We start from the raw sequence: 19,171 nt of genomic DNA on the forward strand, positions 1-19,171 counted from the left end.
TGCCTGATTGATGCTGTATAAACTGGACTACAGCACCCAAGAATCAATAAAAGCTGCTGTATACATGAAATCATTTTCTTGGGAATGGATGATAGACATTAATTTCTCTTGTGAGGATGCTGAAATTATCTAAAGTAAGTTATGCCTTGTAGCCGTGTCCCCTAAAGAAAAAAAGAAAAAACTCACTGGAAAATCAGTAAAGTGATTAGCAGGAATATAACGGAAGACACCCATATGTTACACAAATTGCAGGATGCTGGTGCCAAAATGAATGTAATGCTGCCAAATGTTATTGACGGTTTCAGCCAATCACATGCTTCTCAGAAACAATCAAGTAAACAGAAATAAAGGGGGATATTTATCAAAGCTTGGAGAGAGATGAAATACTAGTACCACATCGTAGCAGATGTCCAGCAACTCAAACCAGCCAATCAGCTCCTAACAGTCTTCTTTCAAACACAGCCTGTAACATGGCAGCTAGGAGCTGATTGGTTGGTATTTTATCTCTCTCCAAGGTATGATAAATCTCATTTAATATATGGGGGGGGGGGGGGGGGAGAACGTGAGAGAGCATACTTCATGTATCTCCTGGTTTATATTAGCTGTGACTATAAAACACTGATATGGATTTATGTTGTCAGGAAATATGTACGTAGCTGGCACTGTCATCACTGGTATTCACCATTCCATGTAACTAACCAGGTTTTCTATTACACAGTATCTAAGGAAACGCAGCCACAAAAAATGAATAAATTAATAAAAAAAATGGCCGCATTGACTTCCTTAGTGAAATGTTGCAATGGTTACTTGTCCTGTTTTTCCTTGCCCATGGGTAAGAGGATATGGTGTCTCTGCTGCAACTAGAAGCTGGATGAACTTTTAAAAACCAAAATAGCTCCTCCAGTGACCTTAGGTGTTTTTGCATGACTGGCAAATTAGGTTAGTGTTCCATGAAGTCCAGAGGATGCAGACTTTCCTACCCTTATATGCTGTCTAGGCTTGGCACACCTTCATATATTCGTCTAATTCCCCAACTACTCTGGGCAGATGACTGGGCTGAGATTACTAATGTGCCAGACATAGTCAAGTTGCAGATTTGTGTTTTAGCCTTTGAGGATAACAAGATAAAGCTATTCATCAAATTATTTTAGTCTGTTTATATATTATTTAACACAAGCTATATTTTGCTGTTATTTCACTGCCTTTATCATCATATTTATAAAACCTGTAGAATCAGCGATCAGCCAGTGTAACTTGTAGTACAATGTTTATATTCAAGGATTCCATCAGTTTAGCTATCTAGTTTATTAAAGATGGCATTGGGTTTATCACATCGTTACTATATCGCTTCCGTTAACCCAACTAGCAGGTCTTCTAGTAGAACCCTGACAACATAACTTCTTAACTTTTAAAGGTATAAGTACAGAAGGTTTAATCAATGTTTACATTTATTGCTGGTCATAGCTGTTGGAGTATAACAACAACTACAGGCTAGGTACTGCAGGAGAAACTATTCTGGAAGGACAGTAGGTGGTGCTGTATCTTAAATGTTCACTGTGAAGTCTCTCTCTGTTGTGATAGCATACCCTCTTGTAGATTGTTTGTGTTACTCTTCCACATTGTTAAGTTTACATGTTCTGCTCCCAGTTACATTTATTCCTTTCCCTGAGTGTTTGTTGAGTGAACAGAGAAGAACAGTGGTTACTTCTTTTTACCAGAGAGATAAACAAACTACTGTCCCAGTACTCAAAACGTCAACTTCAATCTTCATTTGAACTGTCAACAAGAATACCTTGGTAAATAACACTCCAGTGGGGACACATGGAGAATCTGAATCCCTTGAAATTTGTGGATGCTACACTTTGGGGAAGCAGTGGTTGTCCGATGGTATACAGCAAGTAGCTTTAAACTCTTGAAGACTTCTACAGTTACTTAGCAGTAACTGTAGGGGAGTGCCAGCCAATCGGCTCCTGTCATTTTGCAAATACAGATTGTAAAATGACAGCTAGAAGATGATTGGTTGGTACTATATGTAATCTCTCTGCAAAATGTGATAAATCTCCCGCTATAATTTGAGAAGTAAAATATGTGGATGGTGCTGGGTGGGTTCTATGGCGGTGTTATTTTAGCCACACATTTAAGTGGTAATATAGCCGATTGGGACTCAGACCACATGGCTAAGTCACTCCCAGTGCTCAGGTGACTGCATGCACTTGCTGATAGTGGTAATTTTCAGACATTTTTCTAACAAGTCCGATTATGAACTCGGCAACTTTGAGAGGATCATTGTTGCTTTTGGAACCAAAACCTACATGCTTTATTCTTGTTTATTGTGCACCTTGCAGAAGTTCTTTGTGTGACACTAAACACAAACAGAAGTAGCTATTTATATCTTAGTAAGCGATAAATGGGTAATATCTATGTACAGTGATAACTTTGCTGAATACTATGATCTCAGCATTGACTAACATAAAGACATATCTCACACTGGACGGTAATGTACATCAAATACTAAGGTGGTGGAGCAAATTAGATTGTATCACCGAGTCTGACCGATGTACGTGGGAACACGATGTAATATAAATGATTTCCCTATCGGGAAATAAATGTTGGTAATGTGTTACGGCATGAGAGGTGAAAGTATAGAAAAATTACAAAAGCAAATTAATGGTCATGTTGAAAATTGTCTGCATCTTGGTTAATTAGTGCAGCCAATATCTAAAATGATGCAAGATCTAAAAAATGCTAAATCATGCACTTAGGTCTCAAAAACCCAAAGGCTAAATATAGTATCAAGGGTACTATAATGGAAACTACTGAGGAGGAAAGGGATTTAGGAGTCACTATTTCAAGTGACTTAAAGGCAGGAAAGCAATGCAACAAAGCAATGAGAAAGGTAAGTCAGATGCTTGGTTGCATAGGAAGAGGAATCAGTAGCAGGAAAAGAGAAGTAATAATGCCACTGTATAGGTTATTGGTGCGGCCTCATCTGGAATACTGTGTCCAGTTCTGGAGACCATATCTCCAGGAGTATATAAATACTTTAGAGAGTGTACAAAGAAGGGCAACTAAAATGGTGTATGGCCTACATCACAAAACTTACCCGGAAAGGCTAAAAGATCTTAACATGTATAGTATGGAGGAGAGAAGGGAAAGGGGAGACAAAATAGAAACTTTCAAATATACCAAAGGTTTTAACAAAGTTCAGGAGGGAAACATTCTTCAAAGGAAGAGAAGTATTAGAACTCGACGACATACACTGAAACTGGAGGGAGGCAGGTTCAGGGGAAATTTAAGGAAAAATTACTTCACAGAAAGGGTAGTGGATAAGTGGAATAGCCTCCCATCAGAGGTGGTAGAGGCTAAGACTGTAGAGCAATTTAAACATGCTTGGGATAGGCATATGAATATCCTTACAAAGAATTAAGGTTCAAAAAGGGTTGAGATTACCTAAAGGATAAAAAGTAAAAGGGGCAGACTAGATGGGCCAAGTGGTTCTTATTTGCCGTCAAATTCTATGTTTCTATACAATATTCATATATTGTCATGGTTCAGGATCATGGTTCAGGGCCTGGCTGTGTTGAATTTTGTATTTACTCACATGCTAATATTTTGCTGTTCTGACAAATAGGACTACTTCTTGTATTGTACATCAGGTAGAGACAGGATTTAGGTGCTGCTGCATCATCATCATCATCATCATCAACAAAGTACTCATGACGTCACTAAAGGTGCCATTATGTGGGGAGAGCAAAATCCACCATTAATCCCAGCTATGATCCAATAATGTTCCTCTTTTCACCTTAATACTTTTGGGGGTATATTCAATTAAAGTCGGATCCATTCCGACATGCATCTGTCGGAATGGATCCGACAAGGGATATTCAATGAATGGCTAAATCAGACAGGGACCTCGCTTGCTGGAGCCAGGTGGATGCTGCCGTGAGCGGCGGCGGTGCCACATTGTCCTGCTACACTGCTGTAGCCGCCGCTCTCCCCCGTCTAACCGCTGTTCTCCCCTGTCTCCCCCTCTCAGCTCCCTCATCTCAAACCGACTTTCTTAATATCGGATTGAAAGGGTCAGAAACGGAGCCAAAACCTGTCGGATTTGGTCCCGTTTCCGACAGAAGCACGCGGATCGGCGGCTATTCCGCTGATTCACGTGCTTTCCGACTTGTTGGATAATTCTGGGGTGTATTGAATAGGTCGGAACCCCTTCCGACCTAAAAAAGTAGAAAACTGCCGTCTTTCCAACAGACGGCAGCTTTCGACTGCAATTGAATATACCCCTTGGTGTTGCCAACCCTTTAAATCATGTTTTTATAGACAATATACTAATTGATAGTATTTGTATTGACACATCATCATACTACATCATATTTATCCATAATTGGAAACATGCTGTATCTGCAACAAAAATGTGTTCAGGGGCCACAGATTTATGGGTTCACGGCCCTACACAATATGAAAATAAAGGTGCGTAGTATATGGCATCAGGAGGACTCCTCATACTGAGCTCATCTCTTTATTTTTTTTATTTATTTTTTTAACATGTGAAAACTTTGCTCTTACCATCACTAACAGAACTGACTATTGGTCTCTCTGTCCCCAAACCACTCAAATGCAGTATATACTCAAATTAACATTACATGGATAATCTGAAGATGATAGGGCCTGTTGTGGTGATCGGGCCCAGATGAACAATGGGCAGATGGAACTACAACACCAGGTCTTCACGTAAAAATAGGCCCATCAACCTGAGAGCATAATGAAGACGTCCATTTGGCTACACTGTCAGCCATGAATCATAACTTATTTATTTGCATTTCTTGTTTCCTCTTGAAATAATACTTTTGCTAATTGTACATATTTAGGGAGACGCTGGGCCTAATAGTGTAGGGGAATATATGCCCACATGACACAGGCCACACTCACACTGCACAGGTTATAGCCACTTTGCCTCTCTCAACAGACCTTTGATCATATCAACCTCAGATCCATGTGGCCCTTAATACAGTCCTGGTGGTGTTGGGAACCCGATGTTAGTACATAAGCCCTGTCATACCTACCTATCTATATATCTATCTATCCATCCATCCATCCTATTATTACTCTTTATTTGGCGCTACAGGGGGGCCAGCTGCGCCTTACAGAGTACACACAGAGAAACAGCATGAACAAAAGAAAAGTGACTTACAGTACAAAACAATTGCTTGGACAATGTGTATGAACATTGCTGCACCAGCAGTCATAACTAGTAATAACAATAATAATAATAATAATAGTAAGCAGCAGGCGGCAGTACCCAATGATTTGGTAGGTGATAGGCAGTGGGGAGGAGATGGCGGTATAAGCGAGGGAAGGAAAAGCACATGAGGGAAGAGGGCCCTGCTCGTGAGAGCTCATTTCCAAAAAGTGTATTTCTAAAAATATATTTAAAGAAACCCTTCCCTTAACCACTTGCCTGGCATGGTCGCATCAGATGCGACCATGTCTGCAAGTGCTCTATCTGACCTGGTCGCACAGGATGCGACCAGTCAGATAGAGAGTGTTAGCAGCAGCAGGGAAGAGAAACTTCCCTCCGCTGCTGCTGTCAGAGGGACCAGAAGGTTCCTCTGCCTCCCTGCACCCTCCCCTACTGATTGCCGTGCTGCCAATCATTGCTGATCGGTCAGCACGGCAGGATCCCCCCCCCTCCAGCGGCTACAGACAATGGCAACCGCTGGGGAGAGTAAATGAACCCTCCCAAGCCACCCCCAGAACCCCCCTGTATACCTGGAGGCTGTACCGGCTTTCAAAATGAAAGCGGCGATGTTCACGACCGATGTTTCGAAAAATATTTATTAAAAAAAAAAAAAAATATATATATATATATATATATATATATATATATATATTCTTTTTTTTTTTTTTTTTTAACTAAAATCACTTAGGATAGGGTTAAATTCATGTTCTTTACCTAATTCACTCATAAAAAAAAGAAGACTATTTCGGAGAGGTTTTTGGCGAAATAAATAGTCAGTTAAGTGGTTAAAGAATACAACAAAACAAAAATAAAATAAAAATTGCAGACCTGGCAAAATGTAAAGCTATACATATCAGAGCGGAACACCCGCACACAATGTTACCCACTAAGAAACAGTGTACAAAGATGATTGTTAGGGGCTTTCCATTCAAATTATGGAAAATGCACTATACGTACAGTACTTAAGTCACACGCATCTTTTCATCCCCTAATGCTGCGCATTCTGGCGCTCTGCATGCGTCACAGTCCGTGTTTTACACCCCATAGCACAGTAATCCTTTCTTTTCTTTTTTGCATGTTTTATCATTTGTTGTTGCTCGTTTTAGTTATACCTTTAAACAAAAAGCTTGATTGTGCGTGTAGTAATTGCTGAATATTTTATTGAATACATTTTATAGCAGCCATCCCTTATGCTTGCTTGCCATGAAACGTTGGCTTCTGGTGCTGGTCTATGTTCTTTCCTTTTCCTTCTAGTACAGAAATGAGATGTGTAGGAGCCACACACATGAACACACAGAGAGAGAGAGAGAGTTCAGCTGCAGCCAGTGTTCTCAGTTCCCCTCCCCAAGCCAAGCTTTTTATTTTCCAAAGCAATGCAATTGCTTGGTGTGGTTTTAAGAGCAGGAGTGCCATTCTCACAAATGATGACTCTGCTGACGTCAATGGCATTCTTATCATGCTTAGTGCGACATCAGAAACCAGCCCTTAGAGGCTACTCTTGTTCACAGTAGCAGGGCTGACACTAAGCTGCGGACTGGAGCTTTCCTGCAGGAATTCACCGGTAGCTGAAATACTGCAATAACATGATATCTCAGCACAAACCAAACACTGCTCAAAACAGAACGAACACACACGCATACACACACACACACACACACACACACACACACACACACACACACACACACACACACACACACACACACACACTCTCTGACTAGCAACTTGTGCTGAGACCCTATCTGCAACAGTATACTCAGAGTTAAAAGCCTCTTCAAGACATTAATATGATATAGTAGAATCACCTCTGGCTTTGTATGTGTATTGTATTGAACAAACAACATATCTGGGATCTGATACAATAGATAAACTCTGCTAAGATATTTCTAATATCACAGAATTTTTGCAGCATTCTTCCTGACATTTCGGGGGAGATCTGGTGCTTCAGACCCATTCTAAAATCTGCTGCTTCATAAGAGCGACCTGTAAAATACATTTCAGTAAGGTTACATCTGCTGGCGCATTGTAATTGGATTTATAAGTTCTGATACACACAAACGCTAGGCTCTATAATACTACATATAATATGATTTGTGTGTGAATAATCAGGGAGAATGCTTCGGTCTGGGCAGTAAAAAAAAATCCTGCAAAATCTCACTAATTCAAAAAGAAGAAAAATGTCTTGGAAGACGGAGCTAGACCGTCACAAATTCCATTATATCACAGCAAATGCTTCCCCCCACCAAATGGCTGTTTCTGTTTAAGAAATTATAACATAACCACGGATGTAAAATAAACCATAGTTACAAGAATGTTTTAAAATATGTAAACATGGAATCATATCTGAGTTGATCTGAGACTTGATTTCACTAGCATTAGCAATTGACAAAAAAGGAAAAAGGAAATTTCCTGTAATTTTTATTAATGATCAGGTAAAGTCTGCATGTGGCTGCCAAAAGCATTTACGTGTCTGAAGATTGGCCGTACATTTTATTAGCAGTTTCTTATATAGCACAGCATATTCCGTTGCGCTTTACAATTAGAACAACAGTAATAGAACAAAACTGGGCAAAGACAGACAGACAGAGGTAGGAAGGACCTGCTCGCAAGCTTACAATCTATTTTCCTAGGTGTGTACAGCAAATGATCTCCAGCTATAAGGGTGTCAGTGCACTGGGAAGCGGTTAGTAATTCTGCATCCCATGTTTTCTGTATTTAGCTAGGGCTCACAAATGTACAGCACCCAGTTGGTGTCCTTGCACCACTCTCTATATGAGACAAAAAAGATTGTCAGAAAAGAAAATGTTTTATATTATGCTATTAAATGATACATTAAATTCAAACACAAAATCAAACCAAGGGACTTTAGTCATTGGACTGTTAGCCGCACACGTAAACCTACAGACATAAGGGGGTAATTCAGTTGTGCGGCCATGACGTGTGTCTGCGCACAATTGCCAATAATCTCAGTAGAGCAATATCAATTATATTCCTGCACAGGGGTGAGATACTGTTCCATCAGCACATCTCCATAATTTTATTATCCCCTTAGCAGGCACACTCTTGCAGCAAAAAAGGAATCTACGCAACTACAAAATGTCTAAAGTTTAATAGTTAATCATATGTACAAAGGTAGAGATCATACATTAGTGGGCAAGGAAGCAGCTTTACATAAAGCAGAGCATAATGAGGGCATGATGACAGCATACAAAGTTAATATATACATCGCACATGGTGCTTTAGTAAATCATGATAACGTGATTAGGGAACAAAGTGCATAATAACAGCAGCAATACACTGCACACATTCCAGCCAAACCAATACGTACAAGACAACGTAACACAAAGCATAAAACACAGCACAAGTGCGGCCAGAACATGGGAGAGGAGAGAAAAGGAATAATCCCTCTCTCAGGAAGGAAACATCTCGAGAAAAGGATTATTCCTGTAGTATCTTCAATTCAGTCATCTCTATGACAGGAGACAACCTTTTTAAATGATTGAAAGGCGCTAACGTTTCCCCTTTACCCACCATATAGTATATCTGAAAAATTCCACAGGTAATGGCCGCAGCAGCACTCACATAGGAGGTCCCGAGCCCCCACAGAGCTATCGTCTGTGATCGATATCATTTTATTTAACTCAGCCTTCCTAAAATATCATCACGGGAACGCCCAGCCATTCTTAATAGGGTGTCTTGCAAACCGCAGGGATACCAAGTGTCAGACGTCTAAAAATGTAGGGGAATGGGGGGCAGAATTTAAAGTGTAATTTACGCAGGCAGAAAATAGCAGGGTTCAATGCCATCTACTAATAATACATAAGGCTCCAGAAAAGAATTGATGATATATCTATTATTCCACCTATTTTAGTTCCTAAAGGTAACAGCCCCTTAATAAGAAGTAATGTGCTATAATATGTAGTGATTTATGTACATAACAACTGTGCTGATTCTATGGATCCGCTAATGAAAACAGAAGGTTAATGTATTGTGGCAAGAGTGGTATTATTATGGTTTTTTTATATAGTAGCATTATATTAAACGTACTGTGCATCACTAATTCCAAGTATGATGTAATAGGCTGCTTTCTCAGTAGTATTACATTAAATGTACTGTGCACCGCTGTGACATCACTAATTCCAAGTATGATGTAATAGGCTGCTTTCTCAGTAGTATTACATTAAATGTACTGTGCACCGCTGTGACATCACTAATTCCAAGTATGATGTAATAGGCTGCTTTCTCAGTAGTATTACATTACACATACTATGCACCACTGTGACATCACTAATTCCAAGTATGATGTCATAGGCTTCTGTCTCAGTAGTATTACATTAAACGTACTGTGCACCGCTGGGACATCACTAATTCCTAGTATGATGCAATAGGCTTCTTTCTCAGTAGTATTACATTACACATACTATGCACCACTGTGACATCACTAATTCCAAGTATGATGTCATAGGTTGCTTTTTCAGTAGTATTACATTAAACGTACTGTGCACTGCTGTGACATCACTAATTCCAAGTATGATGCAATAGGCTGCTATCTCAGTAGCATTACATTACACATACTATGCACCACTATGACATCACTAATTCCAAGTATGATGTCATAGGCTGCTTTCTCAGTAGTATTACATTAAACGTACTGTCACCACTGTGACATCACTAATTCCAAGTATGATGTAAGAGGCTGATTTCTCCTGAATACTACATGAGCCCGCTCAATGTCTGCATCTGCTGCATGTTGATGACACATCAATGTAATTATAAATTTCTCATTTGCATTATGCAGAACTGGTAGCCGGAATGTTGATCTCAGATATTATTAATAATGCAAATCAAAACCAAAAGCAGGTAGTAAAACATTGTCTGTTGCGTCTGATGTATACATTGTGCAGCTAATGCCAACCAGAAGCTAATACATGTATTTATTTGTGGTTATGCTATCTTCATGCTGGCATTCTGAAGATCTGCTACAGATGTAACCTCGGAGAGCATCATGGACAAGGCACAGCAATTCTAACAAAGGCTGACTGCTAAGCGAAAGGGACAAGGGAGCCCCCAGCTTGTCAGTCATAAGCAGCAAAGGGAGTCTAGGATTGGTTGTTGCTACTATGCTTCCCTGTGATGTCACTAAATCATGTGACTCCCTTCATAACAGCGTACAGGAGCAGGACAAGGGCTGCGAAACTGCAGAATGTCGTGTTACTCCTTACTATGCATGAAATTACAGCACATATGATTTCTAAATAATCCCTACATTTATAGCCTTTGGGTTTCTTCTTGTTTTTTTTTTGTTTTAATAATGTGTAAAGAAGAAACAATATCAGTAAGACGCCTTGCAATGGAAGTGCAAATTATATGCTGTTTGTTTCTTTTTAAAAGGAGACTAACCTTAAAATTGTGTCATGTTGTGCGGATATTGCACTGCATTACCGCTACACTACACCATGCACATCTGAAGCCCCGCCCATATCTTTAGCATTATGAGCCAGTGTAGAGATGAGTGACAGGCAGCCCTGGGGCCACATGCAGCCGCCATTGTGCTTTGTCATCATATTTGTTTGTTATAGCTTTTAATGCTTTTTTAAAATGACGACTTATAAGGTATTACAGATATGTGTCTCATATATTAATTAAATGTATTTAACTTATTACTGAGAGTAAGGAAAATGTGCAGCCATTTGAAGGTTTCGGGGGGCCCAAAGTGGCCCCGAAATTGCATCAGGTTGCCATTCACTGTTCTGTTGGTATCCAATACAATCCTTACAGCTTTGCTTGCAGTCATTTAAACTGCTGTATTATGATATCACTGGCCCAGCCTCTGTATATGAACGAGCCATACTTTACATTATTCCAGACAGGAACACCCCTGACGCACACAAGCACGCTCTATACCTGTGATATTATACCCTTTTCTGTCAGCCTTCTCCTCTCTTGTACTCTTTGGTACGATTGTATGGCCAATCAGACAGAGGTGTTCGCACATCTGTGCTGTGACCGCAGGACCCATTCTGTAGGAAGCGAACATCGGGTAAATGCAGTAAGGATCGCATCAGCAATCCCTACTGCAGGGCCGGCAACAGAAATATTGGGGCCCCATACACTAATATCTCTGGTATAAACCCACCAGAAGAGGCCAGGGCACGGGAATCCTGTCCAGCTGAGCTGCTGGTGTGTCCCGTAACCGACTTAATCCGAAAGAGCAGGCGCACATTGCGCCACACAGTCAGTGTGTGTGAGAGGCTCCGGTCACTCTGAGGCTGCAGCCACACAGCCCTATTGCGTTAAGATTTCCACTCAGGCAAGCCGCGGGCAAAAAGGTAGTGTGTGTGTGTATACAGTAATTATATATATAGCAAATACCACTGACTCATTACAAAATCTCCTGAACTATAAGGACATTTGGACAGTAGCCTGCCTTTGTGACGCAGGCACCCACTAAGGTTCCTGGCAAGCTTGATAGTCAGCAACTGCTTATCTGCTGTGTAAAGGGTACCAACAGCTCTCCCAGTGACCTTAAGTGTTGTGCAAAAATGTTTTTACCTCAAAGGAGGAGCCCTAAGGAGAGCGAGAAGCTAAGCAAGGAGACCTAGGGCCCTTTGAAATAGAGTCAGCCTGCAAACCTTACATATGTAACATGCAGCAGGCGGAGCTTGGTCTGTCGTCCCAGCATTTACAGCAGAGCACGGCAGCATCAGAGGCGGCACGAGGCAGAGAAGGAGGCAAATTATTCTCCTCAGCACCAGCAGTTTGACAGCATCAATCCGGGGAAACCCCGAGGTGCCGCCTGACAAAGATTGGCAATATTCTTTAAATTCCATAACAAAGCACGGTTATTCAGCTAGTCTATAAAAAAAAAAAAAGAGGATGTGGTGTAAGGTGCAGTGAGGAAGAGATAGCAGCGGCTATTAACTTAATTGAATAGTGTCTCTAAACACACAGAACAGGAAGAAAGGTGCCCCCCCTATAGAGCAGGAGCCCGGCGGCAGCCGACTCCGTTACCTCCCAGAGTTCCGCCTCTGCTGTCAACCCAATGCCTGTCTACAATATGGTGTCGACCTACTGACTATGTAGACAATGCTATCCATAGTCTGGATACCACATGTCTTTATTACTTATTACCTGTTACTTACATAGTGCAAGCATATTCCATTGGACTTTACAATTGGGAACAAAACAGTAATGAGACGAGACTGAGTAGTAACAGACAACGAGGTAAGAGGACCCTACAGGGATATAGGAATTTGATACATGAGGATACATGAGGTATATGCAATAGCCTGGGAGTTGCAGGCACCCACAAGGTTTTGGCAATTTAGCCGTAAAAAAAATTGATGCTTTACATTTAGTGACTAAATTGCAGATCTCTCACAGCTGCCTGCAACTCGCAGGCTATTCCATACCAACAAGAGGCTTGCAGGAGGCCGTGTTTCAATGTGTTGCTGATTCTTATAATATTGAACAAAAGATATAAGAGAACCAGCATAGCTTACTTTGGGCCTAATTCAAGGTTGATTGCAAATGCAAAATATCCCTCTAATGGGCAAAACCATGTGCACTGCAGGTGGGGCAGACATAACATGTGCAGAGAGAGTTAAGGGCCCCATACACTACAGCGATATGGCTGAGGCTGAAGCATACTTGCCTACCTGATCCTCTCCATGAGGGAGAAAATGCTCTGTTCCTGGACTTTCCTGGTAATGTATGATTGCCATCACCTGTGGTGAGCTAGGTAATTGATAAGAAAGGTGTTTCACCACAGGTGATGGCAATCATACATTACCAGGAAAGTCCAGGAACAGAGCATTTTCTCCCTCATGGAGAGGGTCAGGTAGGCAAGGATGGGCTGAAGTCAGATGTAATTTCCCTTGAACTCCCCCAGGACTTTCCCAGGAGTGATTCCTTATGATATGGTACATTTGTGCTATTTTTGCATAAGATCTATTGCATGCGATTGATGAAGCCGCTATACATCGCATGCAATATATCGTACGGCATACAATTGTACCATGAGATATATATGATGGGCTGGATAGAGGGCTACGGGGGTTAGGAGTGTCCTGAGAATGGCAGTCACACTTCCCTGTGATACATCGTATGCGATATATATCACATGCACAAAAAACACATTTTTTTCATCCAATTCCATCCAATTCCGATATATCATTAGTGCAGCACCAACGACCTAGGGGATCCTATCCGACAGCCACGGGGACGCGCATCAGATTGGATACGATCTAAAACACATACGATTGTACACAATTTCATTTTCATACAATATATCAGACGGATATATCGGAATTGTATGAAATCGTGTAAAATCGTCCTAGTGCATGGTGCCCTTCAGATTTGGGTGGGGTGTGTTCAAGCTGAAATCTAAATTGCAATGTAAAAATAAAACAGCCAGTATTTACCGTGCACAGAAACAATATAACCCACCCACACATAAATCTCTCTGCACATGTTATATCTGCATGCCAGCTCAACATTGGTGATCACTGAAAGACGTGCGGGAGCGTACATCGTGCACCAATATTACCCCATACACACTGGATGATATAAGCCTAAATTTTAGGCTGAATTTGCCCAGTGTGTACCTGGCTTTACAGGTGTCTCAAAGAGAGAATCTAATCAATCAATCAATCAATCAATCAATCTAATTTCCTCATTACAATGGTACATTACCCACTATGCAGATAATTTGGCAGCTTACTGAACTTTAAAGCTCCTCAGGCCCTTTACTAACTGGCACACTTACACCATGTGATTACTAGCATTACTAACGCCAGTAAAAGTTTGTAAACCAGTGACATGACCCATACTACTAGCACTTGCACTTATATTTTAATCAGGAGCAATTTACTTTTATACGTTGCAAGTGAAGACATTGAGAACAAAAGAATGTCCTCCATTTACCCCCTACCCACAAGTACAAGCGCCGATTGCCAACATGTCTTGTCCAAATACCAGCGGTATGGGTAACCAGTCCAGTAATGATCGGGACCCCATTCATTCGAGAATTTCACACAATTTATATAACCAAAGGGTGGTATAAACCTAAATAAGAATACCATGATTTAAATATTGTCCTGTGAAGAGGTACAGTATCAGTGCCATCTCCTGGGGCAGACATAGAAGTCTAGTCTGAAGCAAATAGATGGAGCTAGTTTTAGGCTGGGTACACACGGTGCAATATTTTGCTCTATATCGTTCATTTTCAGAGTAATAAGCGATAATGTGCGCTATATCGCACTGTGTGTATGCACTAAGGGCCTAATTCAGACCTGATCGTAGCAGCAAATTTGTTAGCAGATGGGCAAAACCATGTGCACTGCAGGGGGAGGGGGGGGGGGGGGGGCAGATATAACGTGCAGAGAGAGTTAGTTTTGGGTGGGTTATATAAATACTGGCTGCTTTATTTTTACACTGCAACTAAGATTTCAGTTTGAAAACACCCCACCCAAATCTAACCCTCTCTGCACATGTTATATCTGCCCCCCCCCCTGCAGTGCACATGGTTTTGCCCATCTGCTAACAATTTTGCTGCTACGATCAGGTCTGAATTAGGCCCTATATCGTTTACTATGCGCGCTCCCGCGGGTTGTTTACTAGATGCTATCTCATTTAAACATGCAGCTCTATTTTGGCTAGATAGTAGACAATATAGTGCATATCGTTCAGTGTGTATTGAAATGAACAATATAGTGAACGATTTCCGTCATCACAGCCACTCCCCGAACACTTAAATTTTGGCTGCATGAAGAGTTGAGGAAGGAATGGGGGAAGGGGAGAAAGCCTAAACTACAAAAGGGGTACCTTACCGGGGGGATGCCTCAACTACGGTATCCGTTCGGATGGACGACCATGTTATGGTCGACAGTCATTAGGTCGACCACTATTGGTCGACATTGACATGGTCGACACATGAAAGGTTGACACATTAAAAGGTCGACATGAGTTTTTCACATTTTTATTTCTTTTGGGGAACTCTTCCATACTTTACGATCCACGTGGACTACGATTGGGAACGGTAATCTGCGAGCGAGCCATGCGAGGGGACACGATGCACTAATTGGGGTTCCCCGTCACTTTACGCAGAAAACAGGGGAAAAAAGTCGACTTTTTCATGTGTCGACCATTTGTCCATGTCGACCATGCCAATGTCGGCCAATAGTGGTCGACCTAATGTCGACCATAACATGGTCGACCATTCATACCCTGCCCACCCCCCTTTAATATCTGCCCAGTATGTGAAATTAGGTGAGAAGCCTAAATAGTGCATATTGGGGGTAATTCCAAGTTGATCGCAGCAGGAAATTTTTTAGCAGTTGGCCAAAACCATGTGCACTGCAGGGGGGCAGATATAACATTTGCAGAGAGAGTTAGATTTGGGTAGGTTATTTTGTTTCTGTGCAGGGTAAATGCTGCTTTACTTTTACACTGCAATTTAGATTGCAGATTTAACTCACCACACCCAAATCTAACTCTCTCTGCACATGTTATATCTGCCTCCCATGCAGCGCACATGGTTTTGCCCAACTGCTAAAAAATTTCCTGCTGCGATCAACTTGGAATTACCCCCCATTGTTCATCTTTTGACAAATAGTTTGCAAACTCTTTCAGTGTGTACGCACTATGGGGGGTCATAGCAACAAACATAGCAACTTTTTGCTGCTCGTGCGATCAACCAGGTGCTGACTATGGGGGAGTGTATTTTAGGACAGCAAGGCTGCGATCGCTTGTGCAGCCCTGCTATGCTAAAAAAGTTTTGTGTAAAACAAGACTATCCCTGCAGTTACTTACCCTGTGCGATGGATCCAGCGATGAAGGTCCCGGAATTGACGTCAGACATCCGCCCTCCAAACGCCTGCGTTCGGATCTCCACGCCCAGAAACGGTGAGTTGACGCCCCGATACGCCTTCCTCCTGTCAATCTTCTTGCGGTCGCCGCTGCGACCGCTTTCTTCATACGCGGCGTCGCTGTCCGGCGACAGGCACCGCTGGGAAAATGACGCGCCTGCGCAATGCGGGCGCCGCGCATGCGCAGTTCCGACCTGTTCGCACCACTGCGATGAACCGCAGCGTGCGAGCGGGTCGGAATGACCCCCTATATCTTTTGTTCAAGAGCACCGAGGAAACAGTGAAAGATATCTTTAATAGCCAAATGTGTACCCAGTTTTAAGCCCCGTACACACTGGGTGACATACTAGAAGATATGAACGATAATGATCTTTTTAAAAGCTCTATTGTTCATATCGTCCAGTGTATATGCATGAACGATGCTTGCACTATGGTCCTAATTCAGAGTTGATCGCAGCAGCAAATTTGTTAGTAGTTGGGTAAAACCAAGGGGGTCATTCCGAGTTGATCGCAGCTGTGCTAAATTTAGCACAGCTACGATCAGGCACTCAGACATGCGGGGGGGGGACCAGCACAAGGCCAGTCCGCCCCGCATGTCAGTGCTGACCCCTCCCCCCCCCCCCCCCCCCGCAGAAATGCAAAAGCATTGCGCAGCGGCGATGCTTTTGCACTTGAGGAGTAACTCCCGGCCAGCGCAGCTCCTGCGGCTGGCCGGGAGAACCTCTTCGTGCTGCCCCCCCATCCCCCACCCAACAGTCTGGCCACGCCTGCGTTGGCCGGACCACACCCCTTAAACGGCGGCTTATCGCCGCCGTCCAGCACCCTCCCGCCCAGCGACTGCCTCTGCCTGTCAATCAGGCAGAGGCGATCGCTAGGCAACGACGGCCTTCGGCCGCCTGGCATGCGCCGGCGCATGTGCAGTACTGACCCGATCGCACTGCTGTGATAAACTGCAGCGTGCGATCGGGCCAGAATGACCCCCCATGTGCACTGCAGGGGGGGCAGATATAACATGTGCAGAGAGAGTTAGATTTGGGTGGGGTGTGTTCAAACTGAAATCTAAATTGCAGTGTAATAATAAAGCAGCCAGTATTTACCCTGCACAGAAACAATATAACCCACCCAAATCTAACTCTCTCTGCAAATGTTATATCTGTTCCCCTGCAGTGCACATGGTTTTGCCCAACTGCTAACAAATTTGCTGCTGCGATCAACTGAATTACTCCCTATATCTTTGAGCTGCATGTTCGGGGAGTGAGGGGGAACGTCACTGTACGATATCCTGCTCTATTTGTAGATGACCACCCACACACACAATAGTGATTTGTGCGCTCCCCCAACTGGCCCCCTCAGCGGGATACTGCCGGCCGCGGGTGGGACAGCAAGGCCAGTCCCAGGAAAACGCAACTGTCCCACTGAATGTGGTACAGTTGGGAGGTATGTGACTGTCTACCTACACCCTGTAGATCTTCTATACCACACCCGTGCTATTCAGCCTGCTGTCTTTTAGAGACAAGAACACCTCAACTGGGTTTGCAGAATGAAGGTCTATCCCCTCTCCTCCATTCACTCCAGGTAACGTCCAGATTGGCTTTTACCTGAGCCAAGTCTTTGGGAAAGCTGTGTTTCCAATATACTAAATAATCTCCCTGCCGTTTATATAACATAAAATGGAAATATGGCACATACACATAAAGCCTGTACATCTTTTCCAGTGTTTTCTCTCACAGTATGGAGCCCGTTACTGACCGACTAGTTATATACAAACAATACATCAATTAATGAACACCCTTATCTACAGTATAAAAAACAAAAAACACACTGAAAAGAAATAAAAGCGCTGGAAACATTTCATCTTTACCCTTATGGCTCTCGAGCAGTAGTTCTAAAAACTCAAGTTATCATAACTTATAAAATATAAAAGTTGGCGTAGCAGCTGTGTTGTGCTGGGATGACCTCAGCCTCAGCACGTGCCAGACGCCTCTGTAATAGCTTCTCCTTCCTGCCCCCTCCAGGTTTACCACAGGCCACAGCAGGTTACATAACCTCAGCTCCCTCATACTACCACACGCCCCCGTCATACTCCAGGGACAATGCAACTAGAGGTAGAAATTCTGTCACCACACGGCACCCTGTTAATATAACCCTTTATCCTATGTCCCTTCGATTGTTTGTGGCTGGAAACGTCCCAAATTCACAAACACTGTCTGGCTGTACTTGTACTGTAATTCTTGTTTTTCTGCCCATAGTACTTGGTTCTTGTTATCTATTCTCATTCTGGGTACTTGGCAAGTTAGTGCTTATTAAAGATAAGTATTACACTGCAAAACAAATGCAGCAACAAATGACGTTATTGCAGTGTTCAGTGACAGGGTCAGGGTGTAGTGCACCAAAAGCGTCCTGGACTGCGCTGGGCATGATATTTGTACCTGCAGCAGCCCGTGGGTCCCTGGAAATTATCATCGTGTCAGCAACTGTGCCTCTCCTCCAGAACCTGCCACAGGACACATTTGTTCTCCACAATAAAACAAAACAGTTACTACAGATGTGTCCTTATACAGCATTGCCATGATGTGTACGCAAACACGAGTGCAACGCTATGCCGCAGCAGGCTGTATACGCGCACACCTGTAGTTAGTATGGATCACAGGTGCAAGTGAACGCACACACCTGATCTCCCGCGACACACATGCCGCGATGCGTACGTAGCCAGGCAACTTTATAAGTGCCTTTCCCATAAGAGAAAACATTTTAGAATCATCACACTGACACTTTGCTGCTTTACTGGTACATCTAAGCACCGCGTGCGTACTGTATAGTTCTCCTTAGCTATAATACCCAAAACGACAAACATTCACTCATTCATTTTTTTTACTTTTATTCTCCTTATTCACTTCTTTCTATCTTTTGGTACTGGTACAGGGGCGTAGCCAGAACTTTGTAGGCCCCATATCAATATTTTGAAGGGGCTCCTGTCCCAATTCTTCTACAGCATTTGGTCATTTTATGCCCTTTAGAAATGCCCTAATTTATATTCTGAACCATAGTAGTGCCCTGG

At 42.6% G+C, this 19,171-nt stretch overlaps 1 protein-coding gene across 9 annotated transcripts in view; it reads right to left on the reverse strand.

Annotated features, from left to right (window-relative positions):
- PDE4D (phosphodiesterase 4D) overlaps positions 1-19,171 on the reverse strand; it is a 1,020,783-nt gene that overhangs the window by 268,493 nt on the left and 733,119 nt on the right. The window contains exon 6 of one of the 9 annotated variants that reach the window (XM_063962810.1): positions 7,869-8,013. The exons of the other annotated variants lie outside the window; for them this stretch is intronic. Coding sequence (XP_063818880.1) covers positions 7,961-8,013 — 53 coding nt within the window. The 3' untranslated portion in view covers positions 7,869-7,960. Of the gene's footprint in view, positions 1-7,868; positions 8,014-19,171 lie in introns of those variants that run through there. 9 annotated transcript variants of the gene reach the window in all.

Source organism: Pseudophryne corroboree, chromosome 1, assembly GCF_028390025.1.
Source record: "Pseudophryne corroboree isolate aPseCor3 chromosome 1, aPseCor3.hap2, whole genome shotgun sequence".
Classification (NCBI taxonomy): domain Eukaryota; kingdom Metazoa; phylum Chordata; class Amphibia; order Anura; family Myobatrachidae; genus Pseudophryne; species Pseudophryne corroboree.